This window comes from Lissotriton helveticus, chromosome 5_1 (genome assembly GCF_964261635.1).
Source record: "Lissotriton helveticus chromosome 5_1, aLisHel1.1, whole genome shotgun sequence".
Lineage (NCBI taxonomy): Eukaryota > Metazoa > Chordata > Amphibia > Caudata > Salamandridae > Lissotriton > Lissotriton helveticus.
Genome location: NC_136065.1, coordinates 1801293799 through 1801312626, shown reverse-complemented (window position 1 = coordinate 1801312626; position 18828 = coordinate 1801293799). Strand labels below are relative to the sequence as shown.

At 45.8% G+C, this 18828-nt stretch overlaps 1 protein-coding gene across 4 annotated transcripts in view; it reads right to left on the bottom strand.

Moving 5' to 3' along the window:
* LOC144755825 (myosin light chain kinase, smooth muscle-like) overlaps nucleotides 1-18828 on the bottom strand; it is a 730231-nt gene that overhangs the window by 454978 nt on the left and 256425 nt on the right. For all 4 annotated transcript variants that reach the window (XM_078645121.1, XM_078645117.1, XM_078645120.1 and 1 more), the window contains one exon: nucleotides 13105-13258. In XM_078645121.1, the coding sequence (XP_078501247.1) occupies nucleotides 13105-13111 (7 nt within the window). In that variant the 5' untranslated portion in view covers nucleotides 13112-13258. The remainder of the gene's footprint in view (nucleotides 1-13104; nucleotides 13259-18828) is intronic.

Here is an 18828-nt window from a genome sequence, read left to right as displayed (position 1 = left end):
AGGACGTGTTCTTGGGTGACTTCAATATTAACTGGAACAACTCAGAAGACACCACAGTCCGGAACATCACAAACCTTCTTGAAATAAACAACCTTAAACAACTCTGTAATGAATCATCTAATATTAAAGGCTCCACTCTAGATGTGATTATCACTAAAAATTATCTTGTCTCACTTACAATCCAGTCAACATCTTGGTTCAACTTAGATCTTAACAATGAGTAGAGACAATTCAGACAGGCAGAAAGGATATGGAGACAAAAACCCCTCGACAATTCACTTAGCACTACTAAAAACTGCACATATGTAAATGTAAATGTGGGTGTACTTGTAAAGCACACTGCGACTCCATGGAGTATCCTGGCGCTGAAGCCGTCCTGGTTTTCCCTGTGAGATGGTCCCTTTCTGGGTATCTCCAAGGTGAAACCAGGCATCCCCAGTGTCTGTGGGGGGCCGTTGTAGAGATGAGGCAAGCTTAATGCCCAGAGTTGCCGAGTGTGTTCCCTGGTTAGAGTAGGCACCGAGGCGAGAATTATCGAGCCCGTTTTGACCCTGGTCCATGACCCTGCCGTGTCGGGAATTGAACCCTGGTCCCGGGCCGTTCTCTGCTTACGGGTCTGCCGCCTCTAACCAGTGAGCCACACCACTCCACACCACTCCACTCCATATTTCCTACAAGAAGCACATTTTTTGAGAAAAAGCCTCTTTCTTTCGCAACCAACTTGACCATGCTAAGAATAGACCCAGGGAACACTTCAACATCATTAAACGTTAAACTACTCCCATCTCCGATAACAAAATAATAGACACCAAAGAACGCTATGAAGAAATTGCCCGATTCTTCACTGATAAAGTTGCAATAATTGAGCAATCCTTCATCCAAGGCACAAATATGCCATCCCTCCCAACCTTCCCCACTGACTTACTTCCCTCCATGGTAGCCACACCACAAGAGCTAACTAATGACCAATGGCTCCAAAAATACCAATGTCAAACAGGATCTCACTCCACTGAAAAATCATTTTACGTGGTCTGACTTCAAACCCATGACTTAAAATGAAGTCTTCGCTATATTCGCAAACTTAAAGCCCACCTGCCACACTAAGGATCTCTTCCATCTATAATAGTTCAAAATCTCAACCACATCATTGCAACGTTCTAGACAAAAAACATTAATACATCTCTCGCCTCTGGCCGTGCACCTGACTCCCTCCAACTAGGACAAATCACACCCATACTCAAAAAACTAGGGGCAGACCGCAATGATCTCAACAACCTGAGACCTATCTCCAACCAACTGTTCATAGCCAAAACTACGGAGAAGTGCGTCCTACAACAATTTAACCAACATTTAGATGAATTCAACCTCCATGACACCTTACAATCAGGATTCAGGTAAGGCTATAGCACAGAAACTGCCACGCTCAATATCTCAGATGACCAGTGGCGTAACACAGGCCGTAACACAGGCCCCCGCATCCACTCCTTAGACGAAGGTGACGTGTGCCTATTTATCCTACTTGACTTATCAGTCGCTTTAATCCCCCAGAATTACTTGAGATACTTAAGATCCGCTATGGTATCAGTGGCACAGTTCTGAGATGGTTCACATTTTACCTGCAGCACCGCTTGCAACTAATTAAAATCAACACCAGTCTCTCTAAACCAGAGGTCTTCCAACTTTTTGATGTTGAGACCCCCTTGTCAAACTTTTTTAGGTGTAAGGACCCCCTTCTGACAAAAATTTCTAGAACCTGGTACTCCTCATCATCGGCAACCATAAAAGCTTCCAATTCCTACAGCAAATAATTGTTATGGTGGAGAAATAATATTACACAGTCTTTAGCAAACCAAAGGTCAGTGAGCATGGGGGTGTAGTAAAAGGTGTAGCTAAAAACAAAGGGCCTCGTTTATGAAGAATTGGCGTAGGGCAGTGCCACAAGTCTTCTTGCTGCGCTGCCCTATGCCAATGTGAAAGGGCAGGAATGAACCATATTTATGAAATACGATGCATTCTTATCCTTTTCCCTTGCGTTGGCGCACAAATTGCTGCCTATCACCAACATAGTGGTACAAAAGGGGGTGGTGATGGGCGGAGCATCCGAACCAATCAAACACTCACACCCAGTCAACAGATCTGGGTTTAATCCATCACCGTTCTTTAGCCCACTCTGCCACCCCAGTTCAGACATGGCCATATGCAAATCAGTCTGACCCTGTGCCTCATGGGAACAGCCCAGCCTGAACTGCCAAGCCATGCCTTCCCTGGACCGGAAACAAGCTTCCGAGGACCGGTTTCTGGCATTTCAGCCATCTTCAGCCCGGCTTGCTTGAATCCAGTGGCAAAGTGAGCAAGGTACTCACGTCTGAGCATACCCTCCCAACTTATGGCAAACAAAGTGGTACAATAGGGGGTGGTTCACCCTATCACCAACATAGGCAGGGTTATGACTGGGCAGGAAGGGGCACCTTTCTTCACAAAAACAATCCCGAGAGACGTTTTCCTATTTCTATGTGAGCTGCAGAATGCAGCGCACATGGAAAGAGGAAAAACGAGAAGGAAATAAAACATTTCTCCTCGATAAGCCTCCACTGGGAAGTCATCCGTTTTTTGGAGCTGCCCCAGGTTTATCTGATTTTGTAAATATGGGGCAGCAAAAAAAATCCATGGATGTTACTTGGGAACACCTCGCAAAGCCCATGGAACACCTCCTTGATGCAGAATAAGGCAACACAGTGGCTTGCGCTGCTATGTCTTACTCCATATCTATCAGGCCATGCAGGGTGACTTTGCACCACCTCATAGGTATGGTTGAGATACTTGTGCCACAAAAACATCAAAAAAAGTGATGCTCTGGCGATGCAAGCCTCTAATAAATAAGCACCAACATATTTTGAAGGTTTTTTTAGGTCTTTCACCATCAGCTATCTACATATAAAATAATGGGCAGCGTAAATTAAAAATAAATAAAACATGTATTACTCAGTGGGAAAAGCAGTGCAGTACATCATGAAACTTCTATTAGTTAATGCACTGCAGAGGTCTGTGGGTAACACATAAATCTTGATTGGTGCAGTGGAGAATAGTGATGTGTATTTTTAGCGCAACGAGGTCCCAGCCTGTGACAGAAAGCTCTGTAAATATGCAAGTCATTATTTTATACACACAGTGTAAGATAGAATGCTGCAAAACATGCACATAGTTTTACTATAAAATGGTGCTTCCAAAATGTGGATTTTTAGTAATACTAGAGTGTATATAATGCAATTTATTTTCTTTACATAACGGTCCCTACAACACCTCTTATGGGGTACTAAGGGCTATGTAAATGCATTTAAAATTAAAAGCAAGCACTTACCAGCCCAATTGTTAACTCTTTGCCCTTCCACTCAAAGGATTGTTTTTATGTCCTATTATGTTTGAATGGAGAATATAGAGAGGTCATAAATAAATGGATTAGTGAATTTATACAGAATAATTTAGGCTCTGCTAACATTGAGATAATCTGGGATACATGGAAAGCGTGTTTTAGAGGGGAAACAACGAGCTATGGGCTTTACTATCAGAATCTACGGCGAAGAAAAATGCGGGATCTATACGATCATCTTTCTAAGGCTGAAGAAAATGTAATATTAGAGATTAAGAAGAGGGACTATAATGTAACTAAAATTCATGAGCAGGAGGGTTTAGTTGCTAAATGCCGTGCACACATTACAGGAATTTGGTCTGAGGAGATAGCGCGGAAATATGTTACATACAGGAGGTACATATACGAATATGGAGAAGCTGTAGGTAGGGCTTTAGCTTTAAAACTAAAAATGAAGGAATCGAATGGTAAAATTGTTAGATTACAAGATGAAAATGGTTTAACATATGAAGACCCACAGAAAATACTAGAAATATTCTATCAATTCTACTCAGATTTATACACTAAGCAATCCAATCTAGGATCTGACACTTTTTTGCATGGGGGCACCTTTAGAAAGTTAACGCATGGGGAAAAGATGGATCTAGAGCAACCCTTCACAATGGAAGAATTAGAGAAGGCAGTCAAAAGTATCTCTAATGGTAAGGCAGCTGGTCCTGACTTTATTCCAGCAGAAGTGTACAAATGTTTTTTTGAGTCCTTAAAAATAATTATGCTAGAGACCTTTAGAAGGGCACAACTGGGGAAAGCTCCTCAATCATGGGATGATGCCTTAATTGCGGTTTTTTCAAAAAAGGGGAAACCCCCGGAGTTACCTGCATCATATCGTCCTATATCTCTACTGAACTGCGATAGTAAGATATACCCAAAGATGTTAGCAAATCGCTTGTCTAGGGTAAAAACACCGTTAGTTTCATTGAACCAACATGGATTTATCCCTAATAGAGGAACAACAGCACATATTAATAAGGTGATCACGCTAATAGACATAGCAGAAACCGAGAAAAGAAATTTTGCTTTGATACTACTTGACGCTGAGAAAGCGTTCGATCGCGTAGAATGGGCCTATATGTGGCAAGTCATGGAGAGAATGGGATTCGGCACAAATTTCACAAGAGCTATTAAGGTTCTGTATCGCTCACCTAATGCTAGAGTCACTGCTATGGGTCAAAAGTCAGAAAGAATCACCATTACAAGAGGCACCCGACAGGGGTGCCCCTGCTCTCCACTTCTTTTTGCATTATTTATTAATCCTTTTTTAAACAAATTACTAGAATCACCACTTATTAAACCATTTATGACTGCCAATATACCCCACTCTATATTTGCCTATGCGGACGATATAGCTATAGTTACTACTGATCCTCATTTGGCAATTATAGAGATAGAACGGTTGGCTATTGAGTTCGGAAATAGCTCTGGCTATAAATTGAATGCGTCGAAAACGCAGATACTCTGCTCAGATACTATTCAATTCAATGATAACAGGGTAACATCTGAGGTGACTTACTTAGGCATCATTTTAAAAACACACACAAAAGAGATTGTGGAATCCAACTGGGCCAATATATCACATCAAATTCAGCAATCATTAGATAGATGGAGGCGACTTCAATTTTCCATAATTGGAAGAGGGAACATCATTAAGATGAATGTATTACCCAAAATACTTTATGTATTTCGTAGTATCCCCCTGGAAATTCCTACTAGTCATATAATTAAACTGCAATCCTCATGCACAAAATTTCTATGGGCACCCGGGAAAGTAAGGCGGGCGATGAAATGGCTCACACTCCCGATAGAGAGAGGAGGGCGGGGGATACCTGATTTTTTATTCTATTATTATGTGTGCTTCTTACAAAGAATGCGAATTCTCCTGACTGGAGAACAAATAGAAGATCCAGCAGAGTCCCCCTCAATCTTTTACTTACTATTGGGAGAACACTCAAAGGGCTGCTTATTGAAAGAGCTGGAAGGTAATTACTACAAGCATACTAGATTCAAGGTGATTGAATCAGTATATAAAGCTTGGAGAAAAATCAGGTCCTTAACAAAAATGGAAAAAATTACTTATTACACTCCGCTCTCAGCAAAGAGGATACTTCCCTCTATATTCTGGGATCATGTGGCCAAAGAATGGAACAGGAAAGGAGTGGTGCGAATTGGAGATTTACTAGAGACAGATGGTACGTTTAGAGCCTTTTCTGACTTGAATAGTAAATATCAGATACCTCATGTCAGTTTTTTTAAATATCTTCAACTCAGAGACTTTTGGTCAAAGAAATTAAATAAACCGACCCCTATTAGTTTAATAGAGGCAATACAATCAAAGAAAAAGATTGGCCTATTATATCGGCTATTAGTCGAATACAAACCTGACGATTTGGATAAATATAACACCTTTTGGCAGGCTGAGTTAGAAAAAAATGGTTGGAATATTTTGGATGTTATTTTGATGGCCAAAGAGTTATGTCTGTCAGCTAATATGAAGGCTCAGGTATATAAAACCCTGTTCAGATTATATTATACCCCCAAACGAATGGCCAAGTGGGGCCCACAATATGATGGGAAGTGCTTTCGCTGTAAAGAGGAAGAGGCAGATATTATGCATATTTTTTATAATTGTCCTAAGTTGCGGGCATTAATTTCTAGTACAGAAAGTTTTATTACTGAAGTTATTCATCATCCTATAAAAATTTCGCCAGCCCTCATGTTAACAGGCGTGAGCTAATCTATTAATGACAATGTGGATCTGTGTGAATTCAAGAATTTTCTGTTTGTATTAATGATTATTACTCGGCTTTGTATTGCTGCTGAATGGTTACAACCGGAAGCACCTACATTTGAGTTTTGGAGAAGAAAATTATTTAATATATATGAATTAGAATGGAATTTATATGCGATAAAAGGTGCAAGAAAAAAAAAGGTTGGCCTTTTGACATGGGGGGCTCTCAAAGAATATATAGAGGCATAATTTCTGAGCTTTTTTTTATTCTTTAATCTATTGAAATGAATTGCTGTATATGAAGAATGTATTTTGGTTTTTTGACCAATCTGAGGCAATAAAAAAAAAAAAAAAAAAGGATTGTTTTTATGTCATTACAAACTTTGGAGTTATTTAATCGATCTAAGCCAGAACTGCTCATTCTTTACACTTGCAGAATAACTGATTTACATTTCATTCAGGCAAGCAGCTGATAACGATCTAAATTAGCTGTTCCAGGATGGCGATCTTTTTTCCAGAAGGAAAGCAAAGCTTTTGGATTGCAGGGACAAGTGAAGCTGGGGAACGACCGACCACCTTTCCAGGACTCCAGAGCCCCCCTGGGGGTCGCTCCCCACAGATTGAGGACCTCTGCTCTAAACTGACATTACTTACCCTTGATGTAACCCAAGGCTCAATTCTTTCCCCTTCACTTTTCAATTTCTTCATGGAACCCCTTACAATCAACCTGAAGCAAGCAGGGGTAAAATATGTCCTATATGCGAACCACACTCAACTCTCTAAACTTGACTATAGGAATGCCATCTTCACAGAGATGCAGAAAATTCACCTCGCCCCCCCTAGGATCAGTTCTAAATGGTTTGAACACATCACATCGGCCCTCGAGATCCTCAAATGGTTTCCCATTGAAGAAAGATGTATTTACAAGACTTCTTACAGCACCCACAAAGCCCTTCACACACACATACCCCCAACTATCTAGACAATAAACTTAATAAAGCAGGAAGAACCAGAATTCTGAGAAGCTCTAACACACTTTTTCTCATACCTCCCAAACTAACAAGCATTGGAAATGCAATAGGTCTCGCATTAGAAAAGTTGGAGCTATTGGTTTTGTAAATGACAATTTTTTTTATGTGTTGGTCTTGAAAATAGCAAAATTAATAGCTTTGTCATTTACAATGCCAATACTTTTAACTTTTTCAAATGTGACACCTATAGCATTTGTAATGCAACATGTTTTGTATGTACGTGACTTAGATGTATTCATATAACAAATACAAATGGCTTTTAATTTTTTTAAATAATTAATACTTAAATAAAAGTTCTTGTAATTTATAATAGCAATAGCTTAAACTATTGTAAATAACTTTTGTGAAGAATATGTTCAGTGTATTTTATTGTGACGAAAATGCAAGAACAGAGGTGAAATATTAATTGATTTTACAAATAACAATGGCTTTTAAAATATTTCTCCTCTCTTTAAAATATAATTGGTCGGCAGCGATGAATGTACTGAGACACTCAGGGGTTCTGTGAGGTGCAGTGGTCCACAGCGAGGAGTGGGAGGTGGCCGGCTGGTAGGGTGCACTGATGCCTTCACGCTCATTGGAGCGAATTAAAGGCTTTGGGGATTGCGGCCAAGTGATAATCACGAGTTAAACAAGCTCGAAAGAAATGGCTCTATAAATGCGTGTTCAATGTTTCTTTTACTGCTGTTTGTTTGGCGTACACCAGACAGCTTGAGCTTTTGGCTATTTTTGCAAAGTTCAACATATAGTTCAATGTTTTTGCCTCAAACAGGCTTGAATGAGCCAAAAAATATGAATACTTTCAAAGTTGTCCACGATGGGGTGGGGGGGGCCGTATCTTACCCTGGGCCCACCAAATCCTTAAGGCGGCATTGGGCACAGATGTCTGCGGGACCGCTCCATCTCGATTATAGCTGTTTTATTACTAAACCAGGGAACGGGGGCTCGTTTCCACTGCTTGCTTTAGAGTCAATTGAAGCCTTGCTGTGCAATAGGCAGGGAAGACTTCATGAAGACTTCATGCTGTTTAGGTGTTTTACGAAGGCGGTGTCTGGTTGCCTTGGCGCTTCAGACATCATAAGGGGCTGTCGTTTACAGATGCAGTAAAATGCCAAAGCAGAACAAGAGTTAATTTTCAAACCCCATAGAAGTAAGCTTGTAACTCAATAGGGAAACAAGACCACACTGAAAACCCTTTTTTCTTCAAAAGGCACGGCCGGCATCTGGATATACCCAGTCAATTTACAAATATTTGATATGTTTCTATTCCATTTACCAAGTGATACATAAAACACCAGGGGCGTTGCACTGAGAGGCAATCAAACATAGGAGACATTCCCGTGCATCACCATTTGTAGGGGAAACTGCCCCCACGTGGGGCCGGCTGCCAAAAATGGCGGCCGCGAGAACCAATCGAGCCCTTGTAACATGCTAATGCGAGCCGTTTAATGTAGTCTGCGAACTCTCCAGGGATGTGTTGTGGGCCCCTCAAAGCTGCTTGGCTTCACAATGGTGCGACCCTGTGAAAACATCTGGCCTCGGGTGAAGATCTCACTAAGCCTCCCATCCGGACAGCTTCTACTGAATCAGGTAGCATTTTGTCACTTTTGTGTTCCCGGCCTGTTCGGGGTTGTTTGTGCCCATAGTCCCGTACTGAAAACAAGATGAAGAAAAGATGCCAAAAGCATTCGCATTTTAGTGATCTTTTTAATGATTTTATGGATTCAAGCCTGAAATGGCAATTTTTTAATTTCATACACATTTTCCTCGGGTGTACTCCAAGCCGAATCGACAAAGGTGTTTACTGAAGGTGACTCCCTTCAACAGTTGCAAAAAGTATAGGCAAACCCTGGAAAAAGTTATTGATCCGTATATGAAACGCGAGAGACGGCCTGGCGGCCGTCAAAGTGAAAGTACGGCCGGCCGGCCGTGGGCAGTGGTGCGACCCTGTGAAAACATCTGGCCTCGGGTGAAGATCTCACTAAGCCTCCCATCCGGACAGCTTCCACTGAATCGGGAAGCATTTTGTCACTTTTGTGTTCCCGGCCTGTTCGGGGGTGTTTGTGCCCATAGTCCCGTACTGAAAACAAGATGAAGAAAAGATGGCGAAAGCATTCGCATTTTAGTGATCTTTTAAATGATTTTACGGATTCAAGCCTGTAATGGCAATTTTTTAATTTCATACACATTGTCCTCGGGTGTACTCCAAGCCGAATCGACAAAGGTGTTTACTGAAGGTGACTCCCTTCAACGGTTGCAAAAAGTATAGGCAAACCCTGGAAAAAGTTAACGATGCATATATGACACGCGAGAGACGGCCTGGCGGCCGTCAAAGTGAAAGTACGGCCGGCCGGCCATGGGCAGTGAATAAATTAGGGGAGGAGAAATGCCTGAGGAAGAACGCATGCTGGGGGATGCCTGTGGGAGGGAGGCTGGTGGCTTTGATGTGCACGCGCTTTTTAGGTCAATGCGCTTGCGCATTGAGCTTGCTTTTCACGGGCACAGCATCAAATCGCCCCGATGGTTCAGCTCTGGTTAAGCCCCAATATTCTCGCAAGCTCAATGCGCAAGCGCATTGACAGGCGAGACCTAAAAAGGAAATCCACCCAGACTCGCTCTTTTTCTGGTAATGCACCCATGATATGGAACTCACTCCCTAGATATCTCCGGTGCAACCCCTCCTTCTCCTGGTTGAAAAGGGTAATATTTAGAAAAAGGTGCTTTTACAAAGTTACCTTTTCCATCCCTAAAGTTCCTGGAGGCTAATTTGTATTGGCTGTTCAACTTCTCCTATGCAGTGATTAGCCTTGAATTGCTGTGAATAAAAAGGTGTGAAATACCTCCTGGAACCAAACAACAGGCTAACCTGAATGGGCAAAGATGACTTGTCTGATCTCCAAAGAATATTCAGGATGAGGATTCGGACATAGTTTTTAACACTACAGTGTCAAATTATGCGTGGATGTTAAATCCTGTTTGACGTGTCTGCTGGGTTCACATATAATACTTGGAGCGCACTTGAAGGATTTCAAGATAATTCCTATGTATCCACTGTTTGATTGCTCAATGACCCTGCTTTGGTCCTACTAGACTTCTGTCTCTGGGTTTATTGTGGGTAGTGTACCTGCTCCAAACTGGGTTTTAGTATCAGATGAGGAAGGACACAGATTACCATTGTGCACCCCCACACACACATATCTCCAACCCTCAAAGCCCTAGTTGAGAGTCAGACTTTCACCGTCTTGCAAATGCCCTGACACATTTCATTTTAGGCCTCTTTGCAGTAAGGCAAACGGGAACTACCAAAATAGTCAATAGGATTTTTCCCTGGGAACTTTTACTGCGTTGGTTAGGGGAGGGCCAAGAGTCACCACATCCTCTAGCACTTGCCAGGCATAAATGTGACATCTCTAGGCACCCACTTTTGAAACCTTTCTGTACCTGTGGAAAATCTGAAGAGAACTTAACCTGCTGTCTGTGAACTGAGAGGAGCCCCAAAGAACTAGCCCTGCTCCCTTTGAAGCCAGGACAAAGAAGTGGACTGCAAGGGTCAGCTGACTGACCTCCTGTGTGGCTACATGAGCACAACAAGATGCAAGTGGACTTTTCTTACGAAAACCCGTTCAAGCAGTGGTTACTGGACCTGGAATGGTGTCTGCTGTTTGCCTCTGCCTGACACCCTGTGAGTCTTTAAGTGCCTCCCTGAGGTCCTGGAGTGCTTTGGAAGTGTACTCCTGTGGCGGATTAGGACTTACAACAATTGGGGGCCGATTTTGATGTCATACGGACCTGAGTCCGTCCGACATTGATCTGGAACTGGGACCGACCAACCACCTGCCGGCTGGCCCAAACCAGCAAGTGGGATGGAACCGAACATTGTTCAGTCGCAATCCTATTCTTTAATTTGGAAGAAAGCGTTCCGAATAGAATGCATGCTCTCATTGTAATGAGCAGAGGTGTACTTCAACCTTTCACCCCGTGGCAGGCACCTCAACGTGCCTGTCATTGGGTGCAGGGATCGACAGGGGGGCACCGGAGGCCTGGCACCCATAGGAGCCCAGCTGGGGGCCACCAAAGTCGGATTCCCACAGCCTTCCTGTTTCGGAAAGGCTGCACAGAAAGGCTGTGGGAAACTGCCATCGTAATCCCTCGGGAGGAAAAAGCTGTCCTTCGGATTACAGGCCCCTTTCCGAATGGTAGACGGGCTTTCCTATCCCATCGTAAGCCATTCGGAAATCCTGTTGGCATTCATTTCCGATCGACTCCATCAAAATGGGTCAGTCAGATATGAATCAAAACAGGAGATTACGATGACGTAGGATCGACTCCGACCAATGTTCTGAGCCATTTCCTACAGTATCTTAATCAGCCCCTAAGTTAGGAGGTAAAATCTTTGACCAGGACAAACCTGGTTGGTGCATCCAAGTCGAACTCTATCGCGGCCTCAAATTTCACCCAGGTCCCGGTCTACCACAACCATAGACTATCATTTGGACGTATGGCTTTTATGCACTATTTTTCCTTAAATATTAAATATTAAATATTTACAAAACTCCTATCTCTGGGTGCCCTTTTTGGATTTCATTTTGGTGTCATTTCACTTATTACATTTACCATTTTACTCTATTTGCCTAATTCAGTTTATATTGCTTTGCATTTTATCTTTATTACTGTTTTGGCACTGCATAAATATGTTACACATTGCCCTAAGTTACAACTATCTGCTCCATGCCATAGCTACCAGGGGGTTGGACTCATGTTAATGTGGCGACTTTGAGGGTTGACGTTGATATGGGTTGTTATTGTTTATTGAGGTGGGTAATCATCCAAACCAAATAATAATCCACATTATTACAATTCATATTTACGCCTATGTTACTCTGACAGTCAACCCTCTCAGGATGTGGACTGGAGAATTGATGAGCTAGACATTCCAAGCAGAGGCAGACTTGTGCTGGCCAGGTTAGCACGCAGAACATCTAAGAGTGTAACCACAGTTTCACTCAGTGCTTGTTCTCAGACTGGGCTCTGTTCTGTCCAGGGCTGAATGTAGAATACCTGCAGCCTTTCTAGATGGGCTATATACAAAGGAAAGTTAAATGGCAAATGTAGATTACAAATGTAGTTTACATGCTACATTAACAATGCAGTATGGAGGGGGCCTCCCTTGTGCTGTATTTGCTTTGTCCTCCGGGAGGAAATGAGTTGCAAAGCACATAAATACAACAACACAACACCCAGTAAGTACTCAGTGCCAAATGTCAGAACTCTCCAAATTAATCAAGGGGAAGTGAAGGCCCCCAGAATCAGGGATTTAATTACATTTTTACACAAATAGGGTCAATAGACTAATCTCCTGGGGTAACATGCCTATGCCCTTTACTGGACTCTTAGATGCAACTGATCAACAATCTCCTCAAGGCATAGTAAGCGGAGACAGAAACCACCCTCAACTAATGGAGGTTATTCACATTGGATATACCCTCACTCAGCATACTCTACTGGGAGAACGTTAAAAAATAACTGAGTACCCACAATCTACTTTCAGACTACAAAACGAGCGGAAGCAAACAGAACAATGTTGGTCTGGAAAAGTCGAATACATGCAGGATCCTAATAATTTCTTCCCTACAGAGCTCATTATAGGAATCGAATGCTCAGTGGGCCAGTCTCTTCCAGAGAACGCAGCAAGAGAGAAATCTTCTATAAAGTCCACTTTATCCAGATGGTGCCATTAACCTAATCAATCTCACCAAAGCAGGTTGCACTAGAGGCAATATATATGCTCTGTAGAGGTATACATGTAGCAGCCAAAGAAAGAGATGCTTGCCAACACTAATTCATTCTACAGAGTGTCTGTGTAGAGGTAAGTTTATTGCTATGCCCAGTATATCTCTAGCAGAGTAAATCATGTAACTCACCCATCATGGTGTATCTTATGACATCAGAGAGGCTGTTTTCATCCAGACAGATGTCTAGCAGAAGGCGTCCAAGCAATAAACATGGCTGTTGGCGGAAAGGTGCCTACCTCACTCCAGGCCATTATGGACACGCTCCCAGGCCTGAAATTTTCACCTGCAAATAATTATTTTCAGATGTGTTAGTTGAACTAAATCAATTGTAGTATTACAAGGCCAAAACACCCAGATCGCATTAGATGATCATGTAAAAGTTCAGGGCTAAAAAAGCAGACCCTGATTTAGAAGTCAGTGGAAGGAATACATCATCACAAACATGAAGGATATCCCGTCCGCCGTATTAAGATTCCCATAGGACAGATTGTGATCGTAATACAGCAGATGGGATATCCATCACATTTGTAATGTAGTGTTTCCCTCTGCCAACTTCTACATCTGGCCCACAGTCTGTAATGACCTGGAAGAGAAGGGTTATCCTAGTTAGAGGGCATTCTTTTTTAACCTCTGTTTGGGAGTAGAAAGGTTCTCCCATAAAATAATACAGATGTAATGGGAAGAGAACATATAAGTGGGGGTGAAGGGGCTTCGACTTTGGAGTATCTTTGAGTGGGAGTACTTTTAGTGGTTTATGCTGTCGTTTTACTTTGAGTTTGGTCTAAGACAGCCTCTTCTGTGTTGCACTTTGGACAGTGTGGGATGCCAGTACGCATCATTGCCATTCCTAGAGCTGCCAAACAGCCCAGTTCAGAGCACTGAGGCCCATTTGAGAAAGTACTTTGTCTGACTTGGGGCCAGGCGTGTATAGGGGCTTCCAGTAGCCTCTCTTGGATATTGCGACACCCTTCACACTAGACATGAGGCTCACAGAAAGTTAGGTCATTTTCTACCTTCACAAGCACTAATGCCCAAGTGCCTTATGGATATCAGCACTATGCTTAACATAGTGTACACCAAGTTGCCTCTGTAAGCTTATCTGAATACAATATGAGCAACATAAGTTATTATTAGCTTCCAAAAACAAAGGAAATCAACAAACTGCTACTATAACTATGGGACACAAAAAAGGTTTTCCTAGTCCAAATACTCCCAACTTAGTACAATTCCTCTGACTGCACATCAAAGTACAAGTTACTTACCTTCAGTATCAATGTATCTGGTAGAGACGATTCTAGCCGCAGATTCGTTAGCGTAGAATTATCCCCAGGTGTGAGACTGGATCCGGAAAATGTTCTTTGCCACAGCATCTCTGAGCGCTGGGGGCGTTACCACGTGACTCCGCCCTGACGTCGTCTGCGGGCCTGACATCAGCAAGATCACATAAGCCTTCCCCGGCGCGCCGGCGTCAGTTTTCTTTGGAGAACTTTTCAGCGCCACAATGCGGAGCCATCACAAACAAAAACTGTGAGAATATGGGAACAGTGTGCAAATAAATAAGATAAACAGAAAGGGAACAAACTAATGGTGAGGAACAGCACCATTCGGGAGAGTGCCAGGCACTGTGGCACCGAAAGTCATAGAAGGTAAGAGCAGAGCACAGCTACTGCGAAGCAACCCTGCAAGCAAATACGACATGCTCCCTGGGGGCAGAAAAGCATGTGAAAAACGTCACTGCAGACGAAAGAGGCCTGCAACCCCAGTCTATAAACAGTGAAGAGCAACAAAGCCAGAAAAGAAGAGTAACGACAATTTACCCCCAAGACAACACCAGCAAGGAGAGGTGCATCCCCTGTAAAGAGCTAAGAGCCGAGGCACAGCCAAAAGACCACAACTCAGAGGACTGCAGAGGAGTCCGAAATTTCAAGCAATGAAAGAGGGAGAAGAGCATGTTTAGGCCCGACACCAGAAGACCAGGGGGTAGTGACGCTGAAGTACCCATGAACCCACCAACCAATCACCAGAAAGGAAAGAGTGGAACAAACAAACAGAACAAAGCACCCCACTAGGGAGGAAGTGAAAGAGGGCACTAGCAAAAGACAAAACCACCCGGAGGCAGGCGAGTGCAGAAGACCACGTTGAAGGTCCGCGCAGAACAGGTAGGAAGGGTGGGTCGTGAAGGAATCTGTGGCTAGAATCGTCTCTACCAGATACATCGTTACTGAAGGTAAGTAACTTGTACATCTGATAGAGACTACTAGCCGCAGATTCCTTAACGCAGAATAGATACCCTAGCCGTACCCAGAAGGGAGGAGGGCCTGCGAGAGAGCCTCCCAGTAGAAAGAAACACAGGGCCCCAGCAGGGGATGTGTAATGGGGACAAGAAGTGCGGCGCAGCCCCCACCAAGCAGAAGTAAGCAAGAACGAGGCGAAGGGAGGCCAGGATACCCCAAGCCCATCCAAGGTACCAGGGACATCTGCCAGAAAGCTCCGGACGCCAGAGGAGTACTGAGGAAGAAAAGAATCACCCCAAACTCCAAGAAGAAGAGGTAGAAATGGAGGCAGAGCCCTCCACAAGAGAACACACACAGTGAAGGGGACATCTGTACCGGCATGAGCCTCTAGTCAGCGGACAAGGTTCGCACGGCTCCAGAGCCAAGAAGGGCAGGCGTGAGAAGAAGGACGCAGTCTCACAAAACTCCAGCAGAATAAGAGGCAGGAGCACAGGGGCACACGCCAAGGCCCCCGGCTGTGGACCAGAAAGAGCGGGTGCGCGCAGCCAGCAGCTGGCAAGTACCATGAAGCCGAGCGCACAGACCAATCTGAGCACAAGATGAAGGCAAAGGCCAGAGAAATCCAGAACATCCCCCAAAGGAAGACCCTTACAGACATAAACACGCCCACGAAAAGAAGTGGGACGAGCCAGAAGAGAAGAACCAAGCCAAAACGCCAGACAAAAAAGGGCGGAAACACCACAGCACAACATTGTAGACGGTATGCCAAAGCTGGTCCGGCGAGGCAGCGGATGCTAAAAATGACAGAACCTATAGCAGCGCATGCTGCGCCCAGATAAAGATCAAAGAGACCACACCAGCAGTATACAGCGACGCCAGGAAAGGCGAGGAACCCGGAAAAGGGAGTCCACACCCTCCCAGCATAGGACAGAGCTATACATACACTTCCGGTATGACACATCTCAAAGAAAACATGGGAACCACTCTTAGGGAAAAATTCCGCATCAGAGGACAAGAACATAAAGTACCTGCGGTTAGAACCACAGACGGCTTATCAAGCAGCCAAAAAATACACAATCGCCAGAGGGGCTGTACCAGCAGCCAACAGTAGAGAGGGGCCAACCTAAGGACCCCTAAGGCACGTCAAACCACACAGAACACACAGACGGGCCAATCAAAACACTAGACTCTAGAAACAATGTGGGATAACACCTCCCATCAAGCCCTGGAGGATCAACAAGCCAAGCTTACGGAGGGGGAGGAGGATGGAGCCCCGCAAGGAGCCGTTGAATGGCGGAGTCCGCGTGGGTGCTAAACAAAAGAACCCCATCAAAGGGCAGGTCAACCAGACGCTCCCTAATATTCTCAGGAAAAATACCAGAACCGCAACCAAGTATGGCGACGGAGAGCCACAGAGCTGGCCATAGCACGGCCGAGAGCATCAGCAACGTCCAAGGCTGCACGGAGAATAAATGCGGCCAACTCCCAACCATCCAACACATGGTGCCGGAGATCAGCGCGAGCACCTTCGTGGGAGACGCGAGACAGAAGGGACTCCACAGAGGCTGGAGGAAGCCCTGGCCAACACACAAAGTGTGTTGAGCGCTCGCAAAGCAGCACTGCAGGAAGCAAAGCTGTTACGCCCCCATGAATCCAACCACCGGGCATCCCGCAACGGGGGGAACAACACTGAAGGCAATGAAGAAAAGGCAGTCTGCAGAAGAGGGCCCTGTGTAGAAGGGTGGAAAGAAAGGCAGATTGGATTGTGCGGAGCAGGACGGTGGCAGTATAGAAGCGGCTGAGGTACCGGGCCACCCGTGGCAGGACGCCCCCAGGCACCTAGAAGAGAATTGTGGAGCGAAGCTTCGAATGGAAGAAGCAGCTCCCGTCCACTAGAGCCCTGGTGGAGAACTTCCAACAGATGATCCGTAGGGAATGGGGTAACAGGGTTACCCATTTGCAAAATGCCAGCGGCCGTGGAAATAGCCTAAACAAAGGCTACACTCGCCTTCGTAGGGCGTTGCGGGGGAGAAAGCAATTCTTCCGTGGGTGACGGGTGTAAACTAAGCCGTTCGTCCCCAAGTCCAGCTGGAGGAATAAACAGCCAGCCCCTGAACAGTGGAGGATCCACGGATGAGTGGGGGACCTCAGGGGCCTCCGGGGAAGGTGGAGAAGCCGACAGAGCAACCAACCGCGATCTGCGGAAGAGAGGGTCCAAGGGCTGAGACCGCGGGGACGGCGAGGAGCCCTCCCTGGAAGACGCCGGTGAAAAAGCAACGACACGGTGTCCCGTCTCCGGAGAAGAAGAGACCAGGAGATGACAAACCTCCGGAGAGAAAGGAACCACTGGAGAGGAGTCGATGACCCGACGATGGCACAGCGCCGTGGTGTCCGCCACAGGCGCCATTGTGACGTCAATCAGCGCCAGAGTGGCCATCGGGAGCACCAAGGCGACCTCCACCACCATGTGCTCCCAAGGAGAATGGGGTGGGATCAGAGCCAGTTCCGCTAAGGAACGGCACCGAAAAGGCACCAGCTTGACCTCACACGAGGCAGCCGCCTGGGTAGAGGACCAAGAGGGACTCAGGAAAGTGCCCCAGGCCCCGGCTTCCACCCGCAGCAGCGCCGGGGAGGAAAGCCTTCGGCGCCGGAAAGGCGTCGGACCAGCCTCTGGCAAGGCAGCCGCCTTCCCAGAGGACTGAGGAGGACTCAGGGACACGCTCTGAGTTCCGGCAATCTCCTGTGATGCCACAGGGGGCTCGTAGGGATTTGCGGCAAGACAGGCACACCGTGGGTCGAAGAGGGGAGCCCCGCAGGGCCACACCTCGATGACACCACACCCCCACAACCTGAAGTCGAACTCGTCGGCACCGGGGTCGAAGCCACCAGCGAATCCATGGAAGGCCCCCGCAAGGCAAGGGATCCGCGGACATCTCAGGAGGAGGAGGGGGGCCAAAGAAGCCTGCAGAGCCGTAGCGTTAGCTTTCATTTTGTCCATAGTCACACCAACGCCGGGAAACGGCGGTTAGGGTGGCGAAGGGCGAGGGCGCACGTCCTGAGGGGAACCCTCACCCTCTGCCGAACGAGGACAAGGCCTTGGAGACAAGCTACAGGACCTACCGGCGGGCGAGCGACGCCCTTGGCGCCTTGGCGAAGGGTGATGCCGCAGGAGGAATCGGAAGCTCCTGGCTTCCGAGGTAGGGGACGGACGCTGGGACGAGAATGACCTGGACAAGCGGGCCGACAGCAATTTCATCCGGCGCTCCCTCTGGGACTTCGGTTTGAGGTGCTGACAAGCATCGCAGTCCGTGGAGTCATGGTGCTCGCCCAAACACCACATACAGATATGTTGAGGGTCCGTCGCCGAATCTGACGTGCACAAGAAGTACACGTCTTGAAGCCGGAAGGCATTCGCACACTGTTCCTCAATGCAAAAGCATGAAAAGAAGGCCTGAAAACAGGTCAGGACACGATCCGGATCCGCGTTGCACGCTGGGAAGAGAAAAAACGGACTAGGCACGCCGGGGTGGGGCTTATGTGACCTTGCTGACGGCATGCCCACGGACGACGTCAGGGCGGAGTCACGTGGCACCGCCGCCTGGCACACAGGGATGCTGTG